The sequence below is a fragment of the Arvicanthis niloticus genome, chromosome 22, assembly GCF_011762505.2.
Source record: "Arvicanthis niloticus isolate mArvNil1 chromosome 22, mArvNil1.pat.X, whole genome shotgun sequence".
In the NCBI taxonomy this organism is placed as follows: domain Eukaryota; kingdom Metazoa; phylum Chordata; class Mammalia; order Rodentia; family Muridae; genus Arvicanthis; species Arvicanthis niloticus.
Window position 1 is genome coordinate 39,476,037 of NC_133429.1, and position 20,114 is coordinate 39,496,150.

At 41.5% G+C, this 20,114-nt stretch overlaps 1 protein-coding gene across 2 annotated transcripts in view; it reads right to left on the reverse strand.

Annotated features, from left to right (window-relative positions):
- Mdm2 (MDM2 proto-oncogene) overlaps window positions 1-20,114 on the reverse strand; it is a 23,812-nt gene continuing 3,698 nt past the window's right edge. For both annotated transcript variants that reach the window (XM_076920306.1, XM_076920305.1), the window contains 9 exons: window positions 18,385-18,459; window positions 16,561-16,694; window positions 15,851-15,900; window positions 11,360-11,418; window positions 10,997-11,093; window positions 10,160-10,344; window positions 4,873-5,028; window positions 3,434-3,511; window positions 1-1,820 (listed from right to left, as the gene is read on the reverse strand). In XM_076920306.1, coding sequence (XP_076776421.1) covers window positions 1,248-1,820; window positions 3,434-3,511; window positions 4,873-5,028; window positions 10,160-10,344; window positions 10,997-11,093; window positions 11,360-11,418; window positions 15,851-15,900; window positions 16,561-16,694; window positions 18,385-18,393 — 1,341 coding nt within the window. In that variant the 5' untranslated portion in view covers window positions 18,394-18,459 and the 3' untranslated portion in view covers window positions 1-1,247. The remainder of the gene's footprint in view (window positions 1,821-3,433; window positions 3,512-4,872; window positions 5,029-10,159; window positions 10,345-10,996; window positions 11,094-11,359; window positions 11,419-15,850; window positions 15,901-16,560; window positions 16,695-18,384; window positions 18,460-20,114) is intronic.

Sequence of the window (20,114 nt, forward strand, 5' to 3'; positions counted from 1 at the left end):
TGTGTAAATCTCTTATAACAATTCAATAAACCATTTATTGGCAAATAAATAATGTATGTATACCACATCTAAACAAACACTTAAGAATAATACATAAGGATGTAACTCCAGTATTCTATTGTAAATTGAGTATGAAGCTCCAGAGTTAGAATGCCCTGGCTGAAGCACAGCCTCCTACTTAAATGCTAAATCGTGTGGGAGGAGTGTTCTTCATACTATCTTTTGGTTACTCTAAACTTACAGTTCAGGTGTTGTTTTCTAGACTTGGACATGTAAAGACATGACCCTTCAATCAAAGGGAAGATTACTGTGAATCAAGAGATCACTCTACATGAATAGAGGAGTCATTTTAAATGAGTTCACCTTATCCATGTTCTGATTTGTCTTTCTGAATGGACTGGTTTCTAAACCTAGCCTAAGTACAGGCCTGAAACTTAGGCAACCATCAGGAACCATGGAGCTGAGCAAGAAGGTGCTACTAAGGGCCTCAGACTTTTCAACCTGGGACAAACTGCAATACTTGTGCCACATATCCTATGACAAAAAGCTAGAAAATAAGGTGTGAATGTTCACTTATGTATCACTAGATGAAACTCATATCTTAAAAAAAAATATCGTGTATATGTGTCCACCTGGAGATGAGAGAACAACTTCATGGCTCCCTCGTTCTGGGGTTCCAGGGATCAAATGTGAGTCGTCAGGTGTATGCAGCAGGTGCCTTTACTGCTGAGTCTTCTCTGCAGCCCACAACTCACACATTTTAGAGAACTAAGGAATTTCAGAATTTCAATAACTTAAATATAAAATCCTTCACAGAGTCTTTAAGAGATACTAAATAAATTAAATGTTCTTATTATTAATGAAAAAAAAAAAAAAAAAACAAAGAAATCAAGTACTTCCTCTGTAGCCCCTCCTGAGGAAGGGCCACCATCACCTGCAAGACATGGGGATGGAGAGGACTTTTCACTGCACAAAGTACACTTCCCCAAGTCCTTCCAAATGGATTATCTAAAATAGAAGGAAAATGAAAACAACAAATGCAAATTACATTAAAACACAAATACAAAATAATCAAGTAAAATTTCCCTAAAAGGAAACATTCACTATTTTTACTCTCAAGGATAAATTACAAATGAATTTTATGTGAAGAGTTTTCTGGCTTTAATGTATAAAAATAATACCCATGTTGTCTAATTTGGGAGTTACATAGTTAGAACTGTAAAATTCTAGTTTTGCAGGCAGGTCAGCTAACTGAAGTAAGTCAGCACGATCATTTGGATAGGCTGTCTGCACACTGGGCAGGGCTTGTTCCTTTTCTTTAGCTTCTTTGCACATGTGAAACATGACATGAGGTGTCCGGTTTTGCCGTGAACAATGCAACCATTTTTGGGCCGCCCCTGGCAAATCACACACGGTTCGACGGCATTCACAGAGAAGCTAGACTCCATGCTTTCCTCTTTGTCCTGTGTCTCTTCCTTCAACTCTCGGACGCTTTCTTGGCTGCTATAAACAATGCTGCTGGAGGTGGATGGCTGGGAATAGTCGTCACTCTCCTGTGACAGGGGCATCTGTGTGGCTTTCTCCTCAGGGTCCTCGGCATACAAGTCCTTAGCATCATTCTCTGTCAGTTTTTTGCCATCAGGCACATCTAAGCCTTCTTCTGCCTGAGCTGAGTTTTCCAGTTTGACTTTTTCAGAGATAGCCACTTTATCTTTCCCTTTGTCTTCTGGAAGCCAGTTCTCCCGGAGGGTCCAGCATCTGTTGCAGTGTGATGGAAGGGGCGGGTTCATCTCACTGCACGAGCTACATTTCCAATAGTCCTTCAATAAAGAGATAGGAGCTCTTCAGTTAGTATTCATAGTAAGGCTAAGAACTTCAAAATGGCTGAAGCAGAAGTATATCATGTAGTTTAATTTTCAGCATTTCCTATTTTACATAAACAGGCAAAGAACATGAGGATTATAGCTAATACTGTATACCAGACATTAGCTACTGGAGTAGACTTTCCCCTTCATATATACACACAAAAACAGGTGAGCTATATGAAATAAGGGATGTTAGTTTGTACTCAGAGGTTCCAAGCACTGATTGCTCTTCCCAGCAACCACATGGTGGCTCACAACCACCTGTAATGGGAACCAATGCCCTCTTCTGATGTGTCTGAACACAGCAACAGTGAGTGTACTCATATATACATTATATAATTCTTTAAAAAGAACGAAAAAAGAGATGTTAGTTTCTTTGACTACAGGCCTGAGATCAATCCATAGCACTGTTAAAAAAAAAAAAAAAAAAGGGGGGGGATTCTAAAAAAATGATATGCCCTCAAAATGTACTGTGTCCTGTCAAGTTCTATCTGTTGAAGACACAGATCAGCTCACCCACTGAGCTGAAGCAAATGGTACAGCATCTTCTCCTAAGCATCTAAGTCTGTGCTCATTTCCTCAAAGCTCAGTCCTGGACAGTGCCTGGACATTACACAATAAGTCTAGATGAAACCTGCTTTCCCTACAGAATCACTTCCAATGCACCAGGTGCTAGGATTCTTTAAGACATGCTCCCCAGGCGGTGGTGGCGCACGCCTTTAATCCCAGCACTTGGGAGGCAGAGGCAGGCGGATTTCTGAGTTCGAGGCCAGCCTGGTCTACAGAGTTAGTTCCAGGACAGCCAGGACTACAGAGAAACCCGGTCTTGAAAAACCAAAAAAAAAAAAAAAAAAAAAAAGACATGTTCATGTTCTAAAGGCCCCAGTGCAACTAAATATCCCATTCCCACCCATAAGAGAAGTTGTACAAATTCCTGTCAGCTACTGAACTAAAATCTACCTTTCTCACCACAATCCTGTAGTCTCTCTATCTCCTCCTTACCCCAACTTCTCGGTACACACCTGGGAAGGCAAACTCTTCCTCGTCCCTGTCTCATTACAGACATATCCTATATCTATCTGCATAAACTGAGGACACTTCCTAGTGTACCCTGAATAAATATATCCAGCTTCTAGTATGTTCAAGTTTAAATTCCACCCCATGAAATGAAGTAAATGTAAATTCCACCCCATGAAATGAAGTAAATGTAGCCACAGACCCCACTACAACAAAGAAAGAAATACTTTAAGTCATAAGAATTTAAAAGTTTTAACAGGGGGGCTGGGGAGATGGCTCAGTGGTTAAGAGCACTAGCTGCTCTTCCAGAGGTCCTGAGTTCAATTCCCAGCAACCACATGGTGGCTCACAACCATCTGTAACGGGATCTGATGCCCTCTTCTGGTGTGTCTGAAGACAGCAACAGTGTACGCATATAAATAAATCTTTAAAAAAAAAAAAAATTTTAACAGTATGAAACTACCTCACTTGAAGAAGTAAGTTAACCATATTTTCCTAATTCTGATCTCAACATTGTGTTTCTTATTTCTTTAAAGAATCTATATACTTACAGCTAAGGAAATTTCAGGATCTTCCTCAAAAGAGTCCGCATCACTTTCTCCTGCCTGATAGACGGTGACCCGGTAGACCTAGGAAGACTGGCTCGTTAGCATCATCCAAGAAGCCTCAATTCTAAGTCTTAAACAAATAGCCCGAGCCACTAACTGTCCATGAGAAGTTCTGAAAGAAAGCTAAATGCAGTTCAAGTCAAGCAGGAAAAGGAGAACAGAAAAATCTTTATTCACCATGGCAAGAGTTGTTAAATACTTAGAACCAAACAAAATACTCAAAAAAAACCTATTTTATAAATTTAGAGGCCGGGCAGTGGTGGCGCACGCAATTAAGTCCAGCACTTGGAAGGCAGAGGCAGGCAGATTTCTGAGTTCAAGGCCAGTCTACAGAGTGAGTTCCAGGACAGCCAGGGCTACACAGAGAAACCCTGTCTTAAAAAATCAAAAAATCAAAAATAAATAAAGATAAATAAAAATAAAAGGATAAAATGGAATTAGAGTTATTAGCCAGAAAACAACTAGAAATGTTAAAGGTATAGTTACTCTCAAGAAAGAGCTATTCAGGTTCTATTTGACACTGTTGCATGTTTTACTTCTCGGAAAAAACAAGTCAGTACTGAGAAGTGAGGGGCAGAAGTAGTGGCTCACACCTTTGATCCCAGCACTCGGAAAGCAGAGGCTAGAGAATTCCTGTGAGTTCGAGGCCAGCCTGGTCTACACAGCCAGTTCAGGGTCAGCCAGGGATACACGGTGATACTCTGTCTCAAAAACAAATAAACACATACATACCCACGTAAATGGAAGGATCAAATGGAGAATTCTGTGGGCCAGCCATTATAAGAATATTCATCATAACAGAGCAGTGGTAGTGCACACCTTTAATCCCAGGACTTGAGAGGCAGAGGCAGAGCCAGGCAGATCTTAGGCCAGCCTGGTCTACAAAGCAAGTTCCAGGCCAGCTAGAGCTACACAGAGAAACCAAGTCTCAAAAACAAAACAAAAACACCCAATCAACTCAAAAAAAGTTTAAGAATATTGTTCAAACTCTCCTAAGGTTTTTACTTAGTAATATGAGACTATAATAAATCAAGCAAAGGGCTGGAGAGATGGCTCAGAGGTTAAGAGCACTCCCAGCAACCACATGGTGGCTCACGACCACCTGTAATGAGATCTGGTGCCCTCTTCTGGCCTGCAGGCATACATGCAGGCAGAATGTTGTATACATCATAATAAATAAATAAATAAATAAACAAACCTAAATAAGTAAATAAATAAAGCAAGTGAGCAAGTGAGCAAATAAGCAAAGAAACTATAAAATTTCACCTCAAGTCCACCACAAAGCAATATTCTATCTTGAACAAATGAAAAAGCAAGAATTTCAAGAGAATCTGAATAGATCACTTCATTTTATTAAAAAGCTAATAAACATGGAAACCCACCTCATCATCCTCATCTGAGAGCTCGTGCCCTTCGTCACTCAGGCTGTAATCTTCCGAGTCAAGAGATTCAACTTCAAATTCTACACTAAACTGATCAGAAACTGAATCCTGATCCAGGCAGTCACCGGAATGTTCACTTAGGCCATCATCAGGATCCTATGGAGAGAGACAAGTGAACGTGAACGCAGTGCCTCAGCCTCCTTAGAGCGGCCTTATCCATCCTGGGCCACTCTCTCCTCAGCCTCCTACTGCGTAGACTGTCACCAGGTTAGTGCAAAGTTATTACATGAATATCAAATGTTCCTGCTCAGAATTCTATTGCATGAAGAAAAACAGGCAAAGGCCCTTATCCCTGAGGGCACACTCAGAATGACTGCATAAGCACTCTCACATGTCCAGCTAAACAGGCCCTCCACCCTACTCAACACCCATGTTCCAGCCAGCTCCTGTTGCCTAAAACAATCCACACACTAACTTTTTCTCACTAAGACAATCTGAGTTTCTGAGTCCCACTCATCTTTCTTTGACTAAGGTTCTCACAATACCATAAAAGTTCCTCCACATTTGATGACCTTTCCTACCTATATGATTATACACACACCCATTAATTATATGAAGCACAACTCTGAGTTTCTCCTATTAAATACAAGAAGGGGAAGACCTCCCCTACTAGTGAGGTAGAATGCTAGTTTAAGACATGCAAATACAAAGCTGGCAGCTGGATGTAGCCTTGCTTGCTTGGCCTGGAACTTGCCATGTACACCATACTGGCTATTACCTCAGAGAGCTCTGCTGTCCCTGCTTCCTGAGTGCTGAGATTAAAGATTCAACTTCACCGGGCAGTGGTGGCACACGCCTTCAATCCCAGCACTTGGGAGGCAGAGGCAGGTGGATTTCGAGTTTGAGGCCAGCCTGGTCTACAGAGTGAGTTCCAGGACAGCCAGGACTACACAGAGAAACCCTGTCTCAGGGGGAAAAAAAAATTCAACTTCAAGGTCAGCCATGGTGGTGTATGTCTTTAATCCTAGCATTCAGGAGGCAGAAAAAGGAAGATCTCTGTGAGTTCAAGACCAGCCTGGTTTACACAGTGAGTTCCAGGATAGCCAAAAGCCAGGATTAAATAGAGACCCTGTCTCCAAAAAAAAAAAAAAAAAAAAAACCCACAAGAAAGAGAGATTCAATTTTACAGCATATACTAAACTGATCCTCAAATGAGAAAAATACATTATAGAAAAATATAACTGAGAAAAATACATTACTCTAGAATTCAGGGCACACGCATTCTCAATTTGCTACCAAGATGCTGCTTAACTTGAGACCCATCATTCCTCTTCAAGAAAATACAGCCAGCTTGACGTATACAAGGAGTCTTAATTAAATGGTCTATACAATCAACAAAAATAAAGTGTATTATTTCTAAAAACAACTCATCAAAAACTAGCGATTTCCTCAAACTGTCTTTTGACCTCACCATCTCCAAAAGACCAACTATGACAGACACAAACCCCTGTACACAGACACAGAATGGCTTTTAAAATGCAATGTACAAATTGTTTTGAAAGTGTTAACTAATGTGCAAAAAAGGTATCACAGAAGTATGTTTTGTCTGTCTTTTTTGTTTTAAGATTTATTTTATTTATATGAGAACACTGCAGCTGTCTTCAGACACACCAGAAAAGAACATTGGACTCCATTACATGTGGTTGCTGCGAATTGAACTCAAAACCTCTGGAAGAGCAGTCAGTACTCTTAACCTCTGAGCTATTTCTCCAGCTCTTATTTGTCTTATTAAATGTAATAATTAGTTGTAGGGACCTTTAACAAATTATTTGAAATGTTATAAGGTATAGTGTTCCCTGTAAATAAAGGGTAAAACTACTGAGACTAATGTTCTCATAAGATAAAACCAAACAAAAGAGCTGGAGAGATGGCTCAGTGGTTAACAGCACACACTGTTCTTCCAGAGGTCCTGAGTTCAATTCCCAGCAACCACATGGTGGCTCACAACCATCCATAATGGGAACTGATGCCCTCTTTTGGTGTATCTGAAGACAGAGACAGTATACTCACATATATAAAACATAAAATCTTTTTTTTTTTTTTTAAAAACAAAAACAAAAACATAGTTGTACTAAAAGCATTTTCACTTAAGAATTAAGTTTAGGGGCTGGAGAGATGGCTCAGCAGTTAAGAGCACTGACTGCTCTTCCAGAGGTCTTGAGTTCAATTCCCAGCAACCACATGGTGGCTCACAGACATCTGTAATGGGATCTGATGCCTTCTTCTGGTGTGTCTGAAGACAGCTCAGCATACTCAGATAAATAAAAATAAATCTTCTTAAAAAAAAAAAAAAAAGAAAGAATTAAGTTTAAAAAGGAACAAATGTTTACTATGGAAGATTTTTAGGAGAGTATACAAACAAATACAGAAAAAAGAAACATTCTATTTTGATAGCAGGTCGTGTTCTGAGTACATAGCAAGAACACAGATTCTATTAAATTAGGTAGAATACACAGAGATATATTGATTGATTGACTGGTTGGTTGATCCGGGATGCAATTAACTAGTAGAATATTTATTTGCCTAGCATGCAGAGAGCCCTGGATTCAATCTGCAGTACTAAAAAATAAGGCAGAGATATGACAGTAAATCCATTTTTAAAAGCCATCTGTAATGAGTAAAATTAACCTAGCTAAATTTACATATCCATCAAACTTTAACCAGATCCAATTCCAGGCCACACATAATCAGTCCAGCACTGTAGTTTTTCCTAATCCTTATTAAATGCCTTCATGATTTAACTGCTGGTGTTCTGCTGCACAGGAATCACATCTACATAACCACACCTGACAAAGACATGACTTAATACCTGCTATATATATACAACAGCTTGCTCTCATGAGCCATCTAACATATGACACCAGCACTGTTCTGTTCAATACTCTGCACTTACTGCTTTGGGAGAAAAAGCATATGCAATGTAAGAACAAGCAAAACAGGTTTCCTATCACAATTGGTTCGTAGTCTTTACTTTTTTTTTTTTTTTTTTTTGGTTTTTCGAGACAGGGTTTCTCTGTATAGCCCTGGCTGTCCTGGAACTCACTCTGTAGACCAGGCTAGCCTGCCTCTGCCTCCCAAGTGCTGGGATTAAAGGCGTGCGCCACCACCGCCCGGCTAGTCTTTACTTTTTAAAGAATTATAAAAAAAATATTCAAACTGGCTAGCTTTCCCAGTACTGGAAGGTGATATGCAGGCTGCTGATGAAAAGCCATCAACAGTTTTACCAAGTTGTAAGCTCCTACATAACAACTGGCCTGGCTAAACACGCCCACACTATTATAGTGACACAACTGTTACTGGAATAACCGACTGCTGATCGAATTTAAGGGCCAGTCAACAGAAGAAACTCATGCTTTGAAACTTTGCCCAACAGCTGTTGCTAGGAGGGAACAGTCCTAGGGGGGAATTTACTATTATCATTTTTCTAAATGGCATAGTAGCAAACTAATTATTTATCTTCATACCCACAGGTAATGCAACTCTTGACCCTTGTTTAAAGAAATTTCTTTTTTAGATGGTGGCTAATAAAGTGCAAAAACTAAGCTAACTATGGAGTTAGCCCCAAACAGTACATCTGTGTAAAACACACACACACACACACACACACACACACACACAGCTTAGAGAACATACAAGAAAGGGCAGAAAGACCGTGAGTCAAAGGCTGTGGTGTACGCTATGAAACTCTTCTGGACATGACACACTCCATGCACCATGAATTCCAGCAACTGTGGATGCCAGTGAAAGATCAAAAGCCAGTCGACAATCCAGCACGGGCATGTGGGCGCTTACACCGCCTAACACCTAGCTGAGGAGGTGGTGATTTTCCTTCAGAGGAGAGGCTCCAATGGATGACACTAACATATGCATGTGCATGTACTAAACAAATTGTATCCAAAGGATCTGGGAAAAATGCAAGACAGCTGAAGGTAAATACAGCTAACATACACCATATACACACGTGAAAACTCTCACAGTGCCGGCCAGCGGTGGCACACACCTTTAATCCCAGCACTTGGGAGGCAGAGGCAGGCGAATTTCTGAGTTTGAGGCCAGCCTGGTCTGCAGAGTGAGTTCCAGGACAGCCAGGGCTACACACAGAAACCCTGTCTCCAAAAACCAAAAACCAAAACCAAACCAAACTAAAAAAACCTCTCACAGAAATTAAAAACATTAAAGAAAAATTTGGGAATGGACATGGATGGGGACACACATGCACACACACTCGCGCATATGCATACATTTCTTTAAAAACAAAAACAAATAAATCAGCATGTTCTGAATTTATTATCTGTCATATATAGATGTTATATGTGTATACACACATACACACACAGTATGTCATACATAGATCTAGAAATCAGAGGCCTATTTACTAATTAGCTCTGTGCAATATAGGTTTACTAACAGAGAGACAATGAATACCACCACTGTCTTTACTGATACAGAACTCCGAACTCAGGTAAACCTCACAGTGTTTGAAAGGAGTCTTTAGCAAGCACATGCCTTTCATTGCAAAACTTGGGAGGCAGATCTCTAAGGTTCAATGTGAGTTTCCATACAAAGTTCCAGACCAGCCAGCATTATACAGTGCATCCATCTTTATACACTCCAGGGCTGGGGCAGAGTGGGGTACAGCGCTTGCCTAGCACATGTGAACTGGATCTCATTTTTGGCAAGAAATCAAACAAATAAATGATCAAAACAAACTTGCTTTACATTTCTCTGGTATGTCATTGAGCTGAATTTCCAGTTACCTTCTGTTACTTCTAAGTTACGGTACAACACACCTGAGCTGACTGTACCGTGGTCCACAAGGGTTCTCCAGTGTAAGGATGACGTCAGTAATGATGGACTGCGTCAGCTTCAGCAGGAGCAGAGCTCCTCTTAGCTAGCCCAGGACTGCATTTGAGATTAAAATGTACCACTGTGTTCAGCAACAATCTCACGTCAAACACAGGTATTGTATTTATAGGCTTATTAGGATTGTAGGGACTTTTTATTTAAAACCAGAACACATGACTTTAGATGCTTTACTGCTCTTGGAGAGGACCCAGGTTCCATTTCTGACACCCACAGAGTGGCTCACAAGCATCCCTAACTCCAGTGCCAGGGGACTCCACACCCTCCCCTGGCCTCCAGAGGCATGCATGCACGCATGTGGTCTACACTCTGGCAGGCAGGCAGGCCACGAACATATTAAGGCAAACAGTCTCCTCTTAACTACCTGCTGCGAGGCGGCCTCCATGGACTCGCTGCTGCTACTGCTGCTGCTGCTACTGCTGCTGCTGCTGCTGCTGCTTCCCTCACAGCAGATCTCCCTCAGCACACACAGACCCAGGCTCTCATCAAAGGACAGCGATCTGTGGCGCTTTCTCTGTCGTTCACCAGGCAGTTCATCTGTGTTCTCTTCTATGTATTAAAGGAAATGGGTAGTTAAAAGTCCCTGTACTGTGACTGATTCAGAAACTGAGATATCTTCAGGACCTATTTGCAACAAAATTTAATTTCAATTACATTAAACAGAAAAGTCAGCCATTAATGTTTCAAAAGTCAGCAGTGTTTCACTGGATTTGTTCAATTAAGTACAAGCTCTACTCATAAGCTTGCAACTGTCTTTGTGAACTTTACCTTCACAAGTTAGGAAAGTTTAATCCATCTAGAGCTTTCACTGATCCAACAGTATATAATTTCCCTGTCAACATTAAGCTTTAAAAATAAGATATACAAGGCTGGCCTCGTCTATATAGAAGCCCTGTCTCCAAAAAACCAAAAAAACAATACTGAAAACAAGACTCCTCCTTTTATTAGGAGTCTAGTACAGTGGGTCTCAGCCTTCCTGATGCTGTGCCCTTTAATGCAGTTCCTCATGGCGGTGACTCCAACCATAAGACCATTTTCATTACTATTCCACAACCGTAATCTTGCTAATGTGATGAATCACAGTGTAAATCTCTGCTTTTCAGTGGTCTCAGGACCCTGTCAAAGGTCCCTCACTGCCCACAGGTGGAGAGGAAAGACAACAAGCGCCCATTCAGTATGTCATATAAATGTTCCTATGTACCTGTCTCACTAATTGCTCTCCTTCTAGATGAGGTAGACGGTCTAGAAACTAAATCAGAAGAAGAAGGGTTCTCTTCTTGTGGCGCTTGCACAGGGTCCTAAATACAGAAGAAAAAGTAAAATATTGCAAACTAAACATAAAACATTGGCTGTCACAAATTCTGTTTTATATAATCCTCCCAATTTAAGAACTATTTGTCATGAAGCTGGAGAGATGGCTTGCCAGGATGAGTTCGGTTTCCATCACCTGTAACTGCAGCTCCAGGTGGTCTGATGACACCCACTTTTGGCTGGAGGATGTACACACACACCCATACTCACAGACAATACACACAGACAGAGTAAGAACTTTATGGAGTATTACCTTTAGGTCACTCCCACCTTCAGGCTGGCATCTGCTCTCACTCATCGATGGGCCAGAGTCTGAAGATTGTAAGAGAAAGCAAAGACTGAATCAAAATAAAGAAAGCAAGAATTCAACATACACCAGTCTAGCACATGCCCTGGACAAAACTTAACCTTCAACAAATAAGAACCATTTGTGCCAAGTGTCACTTGCATGCTGAAGATATAATAAATTCAACAGGAATTATGAAGTAAAATAAGCAGATTTTAAGATATACTGGCACAGGAAACAAAAGTATTGTTTAGCAGACGTGGGGGAAAGAGCTCTGAAGAACTATCAGGACAGATTCTGTAATAGCCTGTGTTGAAGCTGGTGTATGAGAGACATTCCAGACTGAAGGAGTAGTATGTGAGCTAGCATGTGGACACAAACAGGTCCTGTGGCACAAACTTAAAATTAATTCATTTGTACTAAAACAGTAAAATGCAGAGTCGCTGTGCACAGAGCCATGCATGTTCAGCCTAATAGAATAAACTGTTCTCAACAGTTATTCAAGCAGTTATATAATCTTGCCTGAGGCCATCTTGTAACCTCTCACCATTAAAAGGGTTTTAGTTCAAGAAAGAAAGCTAATTTCCTAGCTCACAAAACTATTTTCCCCAGGGAGCAATCATAAAATTCCCAAACAAGCAGCAGCAAAACACTCTGACAACATAGAACTTAAAAAAAAAAAAAAAAAAAAAAAACAACAATAACAAAAACCACAGAGACAAACAACAACAAAAAACTCACAGCATGGTGATTTACACCAATCCTCTCCAGGAGGCTGAGACAGGAGAATTACAAATTCCAGGCCAGCCTGGGCAACTCAGTGAGACTATCAAAGAAAAGAAAGGGACAGGAAGGCACAGTTGGCATGTGGGAGGCCCTGTCCATAAGGGAAAACAAACAGCAGAGCACAGAGGCAAGCAAACAGTATTTGAATACAAACAAAACAGCATTAAAGCACTGGTGGTTAGTAGATGCTTAGCCTAGGGAGTGGCACTATTGGGAGGTGTGGCCCTGCTGGAGTAGGTGTAGCCTGGTTGGAGGAAATGTGTCACTTGTGTCACTGTGGGAGTAGGCTCTGAGGCTCCTTTGCCCAGGCTCCACCCAGTGTGGAGGAAACTTGCCTCCTGCTTGCCTTCTAAAGCCAGTTCCCACATGTGGATCAGGGTGTAGAACTCCAGTTCCTCCATCACCAGTCTGCCTGCATATTGCCATGCTTCCTGCCTTGAGGACAAGGGACTCATCCTCTGAAGTATAAGTCAGCCCCAATTAAATGTTTTTCTTTATAAAAGTTGCCTTGGTTGCCGGGCGGTGGTGGCGCACGCCTTTAATCCCAGCACTTGGGAGGCAGAGGCAGGCGGATTGCTGAGTTCGAGGCCAGCCTGGTCTACAGAGTGAGTTCCAGGACAGCCAGGGATACACAGAGAAACCCTGTCTCAAAAAACCAAAAAAAAAAAAAAAAAAAAAAAGAGTTGCCTTGGTCATGATGTCTCTTCACAACAGTGGAAACCCTAACTAAGACAATCAACTTGAGAAAAATTAAGACATAAAAACTGGTTAAGACCAAGTATTTGGGGCTGGAGAGATGGCTCAGTGGTTAAGAGCACTGATTGCTCTTCCAGAGGTCCTGAGTTCAATTCCCAGCAACCACATGGTGGCTCACAACCATCTGTAATGGGACCTGATACCTGATGCCCTCTTCTGGTGTGTCTGAACACAGCGACAGTATAAATATAAATATATATATATGAACACAGCACACAGCGACAGTATAAAAAAATATACATACATACATACACACACACACACACACACACACACACACATATATATAATTTTTAAAAAGACCAGGTGCTTGTAATGAAAAGGAAATGTTAAAGAGGAACCCAAGAGTCTAACTCAACGAAAAATGTGTGGTACCACTCAACAAGAGGACTATGGGAAGGTGAAAGATTTAGCTTAGAAAAAATAATGAATTTACATGAGTTATGCAGATAGACAGGTGTAGTATGTACTTAGTTTTACAGACCAAGCTCTCAAAGCATCCAAGTTCCAGAACTGGAATGGACAAAATTACTCAGAACTCATCACCAGTACCTTCACTACCACCTAAGCACCTCCATCAACCGTGACGTCACGGCTGAGCACTGAGTGTTAACTGTCTGGTAGCATGGCATTATACGAATGGTGGTGTGTAAGCCTGGAAGGCAGAGGCAGGTGGATGGATCTCTGGGAGTTCAAGGTCTGCCTACTCTACAAAGTGAGTTCTAGCCCAACCATAGCTGCATAGTAAGAGCTTGTCTTTAAAAAGAAAAACTTTTTTAAGAAACAAAAAACTATCAAAACACTATCCACATGTATACACGTATAGAAGGAAAATCAAGTAGCTTTACTAGATTCTCAAGAAGGCTACATGCCAAAAATAACGAATTACATCAGTTTAGGTGAAAGTCTTGTGATCCACACGAGGATCTGTGCTCAAATCACTAAAAAAGAACTGCCAAACAGAGAGGTAAAGCGGTGCTTACCTAAACGTGCAAAGTGTCCACTCAAGAAACAAGATAAAGAACAGGAAGAGGGGCAAGAGAAGAGAAGAGACGAAACCCCACTCTTTCAAGGTCCCACCTAGCTAAGTATATTACTTCCCCAAACACCTCAATGCATTTCGAGGTTTGATCACGCTTCTACCAAGCAGCTTTTAACATTATCTGTTCTTCAGAGAAATCCTGATAACCCAAGGTTTTGACAGAGATTAACAGGACATTCAATTTTGGCTTCCCAATGCATATCACGGCATAAGAATGCTCATAGACATGAGTAAATACATTTTCTTTTAATTTTAAGGAGAGTCGTAGGGCTGGCGAGATGACTCAGTGATTAAGAGCACATATGGCTCTTACAGCAGATCTAAGTCCAGTTCCCAGTGTTATAGCTCCGAACAGCTCTAGGGAAGCTAACACTTCTGGCCTCTGTGGACACTTACACTCATGTGCACATACCCACATAAAGGGACGAACACATAATTAAAACTTTTTTTTCTTTTTTGAGACAGGGTCTCATTATGTAAACTTGGCTGGACAAGTCCATCTGCCTCTGCCTCCCAGCTGCTGAGATTAAGGGTATGTGTAACCACACCAGGCCCTAGAATTAAGTTATCATTTCCAAAGAGGGGCTGGAGAGGCGACTCTAGTGCTTACGAGCACTGGATGTTCTTCCAGAGGTGGCAACTCACTCACACTAGCCTAACTCCAGTCCTAGGAGACTCAATGCTCTGACCTTACTGGGCACTGCATACACGCGGTGTATATACATGTCCACATACATACATACATGCATACAGACAGACAGGAAAAACACCCATACAAATAAAATGAAAGAAGTCACTTTAATTTTTAAAGAGAGAATGACAGGACTCAAAGGCTGGCTGGGACAGCTAACTAGTACAGTATCTTCTTTTTTGTTTGTTTGTTTGTTTGTTTTTCGAGACAGGGTTTCTCTGTGTAGTCCTGGCTGTCCTGGAACTCACTCTGTAGACCAGGCTGACCTCGAACTCAGAAATCTGCCTGTCTATGCCTCCCAAGTGCTGGGATTAAAGGCGTGCGCCTGAGTTCAACTCCCAGCAGTGCTGAATAAATGAACAAATGCCAGCTGGGGGGGTTGGGGGGGGGAAGGGGAGGGGAGGAGAGGAGGACTGGGTTCCGAATGAGCCTGGATAACTTACAGGGATCTGATCTCAAACCAACAAGAGAGAGGCTGGAAACACAGCTCCATGGTCAGAGCCCTGGCTGCTCGCCAGAGATTCTGGCTTCAATTCCCAGCACCCCCATAGCATTCACAACTGTCTGTAACAAGCTCTAGGACACTGATGGCCTCTTCTGTCCTCCTAAGGCACTGCACACACATGGGACACAGACACACATGCAGGCAAAACACTAATATACCCAAAAATAATTAAAAAAAAAAATTGGTGGGCAAAGAGCTAATTAAAAAATAATAAAGAGGCAGAAACAAACACAAAGTGAAAGCAGCAACAGTACCGATGTATAAAGTTTGCCTTTCTAGCTCACAGTTCCAAGGATTAAAAGCAGAACTCATACGTGCTAGGAGAGCACTCCGCCTCTAAGGACACATCTAAGTCTCTAGGACGTGATTAGAGGACTGGCAAGATGGTTCAGGAGGTCAAAGTGCCTGCCATCTGAGCTGGACACACAAAAGGGAGAACCAATTTCACCAAGTTGTTTTCTGACTCCCACATGGACACCGTGGTATCTGTGTCCCGCCCTACACAAATACATATATACACACACAAAAAGCCACTCAAAGTTTTGTTGTTTTTTCTTAAAGCTCAAAGGTCCTTAGCTACACAGTGAGTTTGAGGTTAGACTAGGATACGTAAGACTCTGTATCAAAAAGCACTGTTTTTAAGTTATAGTATGTTTATAATATCCAAAATTAACTTACCTTGCTGACTTACAACCACTAAGTTTCTGTAGATCATTGCATATATTTTCCTTGTAAGGAAAAAAACAATTATAAGTAGAGAGCCTACAGCTGAGGGGTGTTAGATCCATTCACACAGCCACACATTAATGACAGGGCTTGTCTCAGGTCAAGCCTGCTGACCTGAGCTCAATCCCCAGCACCACATGGTGAGAGGAAGGCTGACTCCTGAGTGCACTCTTCTGACCTCCACACTCAGTGGCATGTGCACTTGCATACACACAATTAAAAACCACACACACACAAAACCCCAGCAATAGAAAGGCTAAGATTCCAGAGTTCAGGCTTCCACACACTATGCTACGATCAGAGCCAGTACTGTTAATAGCAGTAGGGCCCCAAAAATGAAATCCAATTTTAGCATTTTGTATATATGATCCCAGTTTATCTCTGACAGAGGTGAGATGCAAGGATTACCCAGCTGGTGCCTTTTTTTTTTAAGTTGTATTTTTTTTTATATGCATTGGTGTTTACCTGCATATATTGGTGTGTTGTTACCAGTCCGTGTGAGGGTACCAGAGACTATAGAGCTGGCATTACTGACAGGTGTGAGCTGCCATGTGGGGATTGAATCTGGGTCCTCTGAGGAGCAGCCACTGCTCTTAACTACCAAGAATGTCTCCAGCCCCATGCACAGCTCGTGTTCTTATAACCAAGCACAGAAGGCTTACCTGTGCTCCTTCACAGAGAAACTGGAGACTCCAAACACATCTCCTAGAAGATCGTTAGAGCAGTACACAATGTGCTGCTGCTTCTCGTCATACAGTCTTTTAGTCATAATATACTGGCCAATATAAAAGATAATCTGGAATAGAAATATGCTTTCTAAGTATTAAAGAAATTACATATCAGTTTCAGATACATTTAGCAATACCACACTTATCTGAACAAGATTTCACTAACAACCATGTCCACGACCATACATTTTGTATTGTAGAAGCTTCTTTTAAATACTTCCAAGTTGATGAAAATAGAAATAACTGTTTCTCCACATTACTTAAATATATTTTCTGTTTTTTCTTCTTTTTCTTATAAATTTTAGTTCTGCCAAGAAACCTAGATACTAGCATATGATACTAGGAAAGGAAAAAGAGGTAAAAATGCAAAAAATTGAATAAAAAAAATCAAGTAAAATACAGCAATGAATTACAATAGTGACATGTCACAAACATACTTCAGCAGCTCCAAGGTCATCACAGAGAAAGACAGGACATCATCAGCGACATCTCCCGATGTCGCTGTTATTCTCAGTTATTAATGTAGTCTATACCAAACAGTCCATGGCCAGAACCATCACTATTAAGTTACACTATATTCCGCGTGCTCCATTACGTCAGCTTAAGCGACACACTTTGTTATTCCAAAACAAGCCTATCAACAAAGTAAATCTATACAGCATTTTACAGTACACAGTGCAGTTTTGTCAGTATAGTCTCATCATCCTGACACCCCACAGAATTGTTATTACTGTATGAAAATAAGTTCACAAGTGCCATTCAGTAGTAAAATGTGCTCCCTTGGTCTGACACCCAGCACCACAGAAAAAAGAATATACAAAAATGAGAACCTCACCCAGGACCTGACCCTCTCTCAGCGCACTGTCCAACACACTAGTAGCCCAACTGAGCACCCAGCGCACTGTCCACCACACTGGTAGCCCGCCTGAGCACCCAGCGCACTGTCCGCCACACTGGTAGCCTGCTTGAGCATTCCAGCACAGTTGTACAAGTTCCAACCTGGGATGCAGGGACACCTAAAAAGTCCTTGGATAAAACTGAGGGAATCCAATAACTTGGATGGGAAAATTATCCTCATACCACTAAATCTGAACTGATTGGTTTTCTCCTCAATCATGAATATAGGCAACAGACTCTTAACATCTGTAGTGCCTTCTGATGTTGTAACTACTAGACATCAAAATGCTTTTCTAATATAGTTTGCCTGAAACAAACACATCAATATAATTCTTTTATTCCTGAGACTACCAGTCTGCCAAATAAATTCACAACACAAAAACGCCAAGAACTCTAGTTAAGAAATGAAACAAAATGCTAGGTGTGGTAGCACATGCCTTTCATCCCTGTACTCAGGAGGCAGACGTAGGTGATCTCTCTGAGTTTGAGGCCAGCCTGGTCTACATAGTGAGTTCCAGGACAGCCAGGGCTATATAGTAAGACCCTGTCTCAAAAAAAAAAAAAAAAAAAAGGAAGGAAGGAAGGGACAGAGAGAGGAAGGAAAAGAGGGAAAGAGGGAAGGAGGGAGGGAGGGAAGGAAGGGAAGGAAGGGAAGGAAAAAGGGAAGGAGGGAGGAAAGGAGAAATTCATGTAAATTAGGATTTTAAGCTTCAAAATATAGTTCAAATGATCACAAATTTTAATGTCCTTGCTTATTACAAAATCTCTGACCAATCTCACTCACAAACTTGAGAAACCACCACAATGCCTGTATGTCACCATGAAGACATCAGCCCTCCTCCATTCCTCAGTTCTGCTCACCTCTTTCATAGTGTACGTATCTTTCTGTGCTCCAACGAACTTCAACAACTTCAAAAGCAATGGTTTTGGTCTAACCTGTAAAAGAAAAAAGTTGATGTTACATCCATGAATGTACTCTACAGCACAAGCCCGTTAGGTATGGCCAGAAAGCAGCCCAATACAGGCAGCAAATGCCATGTTTAGCAATTTGTTACCAAGTTGTACTTCAAAAGTTGGGTTTTATACTAAGTACAAGTGCACATCACTAAGAGTTAGGACAGAAAATGTTTTGGGAAAAGCTATTATGAAATTATCATGAAGTTATCAAATCCTTGATGTCATGTCAAATAACCATATACAATTTGTTGTGATCAAAAGAGTATCAAGAGGCTGGAGAGATGGCTAAGAGATTAAAAGCACTTGCTGCTTTTGCAGAGGACCCAGGTCCAGATTCCAAGGGCCACCAGAAGGCAGCTCCCAACTGCCTGAAACTCCAGTCCATTCTAGGCAAATCCAACATCCACTTTGGTCTCTGCAAGAACTGCACACACACAAGGGAGTGAGCACGGTCTTCTTCCTCCAGCTCTACCATCTGCTTCCTCCCACACAGTCTTGTTGAGATCCAGTTTGCTTACTATACTGTATAAACCCATGAGTAGTTACTGAAAGAGAACTTTCAGAATGCAGGAGAAAAGAATCTACCTTAGGACAAAACCCATCACCAATCTATCACATTCCTGACTGCTGGAGAACGAACCCAAGTCACAAGGTACCGAGTAGTTCAAAGAGTACAGTCACGGCCCTCAACTACAACTCACTATTTTCTTTGTATGTGGTTTATGTCTCCAACACCACTTAAACCATATATATCATTTACAATACACTCAAAAAGGCTAGATATAGTATGTCTGTCTGTCTGTCTGTCTCTCTCTCTCACACACACACACACACACGCTCTTTAAAGGACATGCCAGTAAGATCAGAAGAGCCAGATGTTTTCCCATGTATAGTCAAGTTAAAAGCAAAGTACTACAGAAACTACAGAGTAAATATGGGACAATAAACTGTATTTATAAAAACAGGTGGCCAGCTACAATTTGTCTGACTCTAATCTAGCTTCCCCAGTAGTGAGGTAATAGTTGATGAGGCTGAAGCTTAAAGGTTAAGAGCACTTGCTGCTCTTGTAGAGACCCCGAATTTAGTTCTTAGAACCCACAGACCAAAACCACCTGTGACTCTGGTTCCACGGATCTGACATCCTTTTCTGGCTTCTGTGGGCACCAGACTCCCACATGGAACACATAAAACATGCAGGCTAAACATTCATATACATAAGAAATGAATCCTTAGAAAAATAAAAATTGGACAACTGTCACCTAACTAGCAAGCTGTCACCCACAAAGCCACTAGTGAGGCCAGCCTGGCAGCCAGTACAGCCAATGGCAAGGAGCACATGATAAAGTGGCACTGAACTTGCTATAGCCACCTAAGTCTGAAATCAAAGTTAATGACCATCGGCCATAAATACTCTAAAGATGCCCTGCACCTCACAGCTGGGATGAGCACTGCTCCTGTCACTTGTGGTCAGGACTACCAATGCCCAGTAAGGACAGCCTTCTGGTTTTGTTTTATGTATATGGATGTACTGCCTGCATGTGCTTCTATGCACCACATGTGTCCCTGGTCCCCAGGGAGGCCATAACAGAGTGTTGGACCCCCTAGAACTGGAGTTACAGACAGCTAGGAGGCCC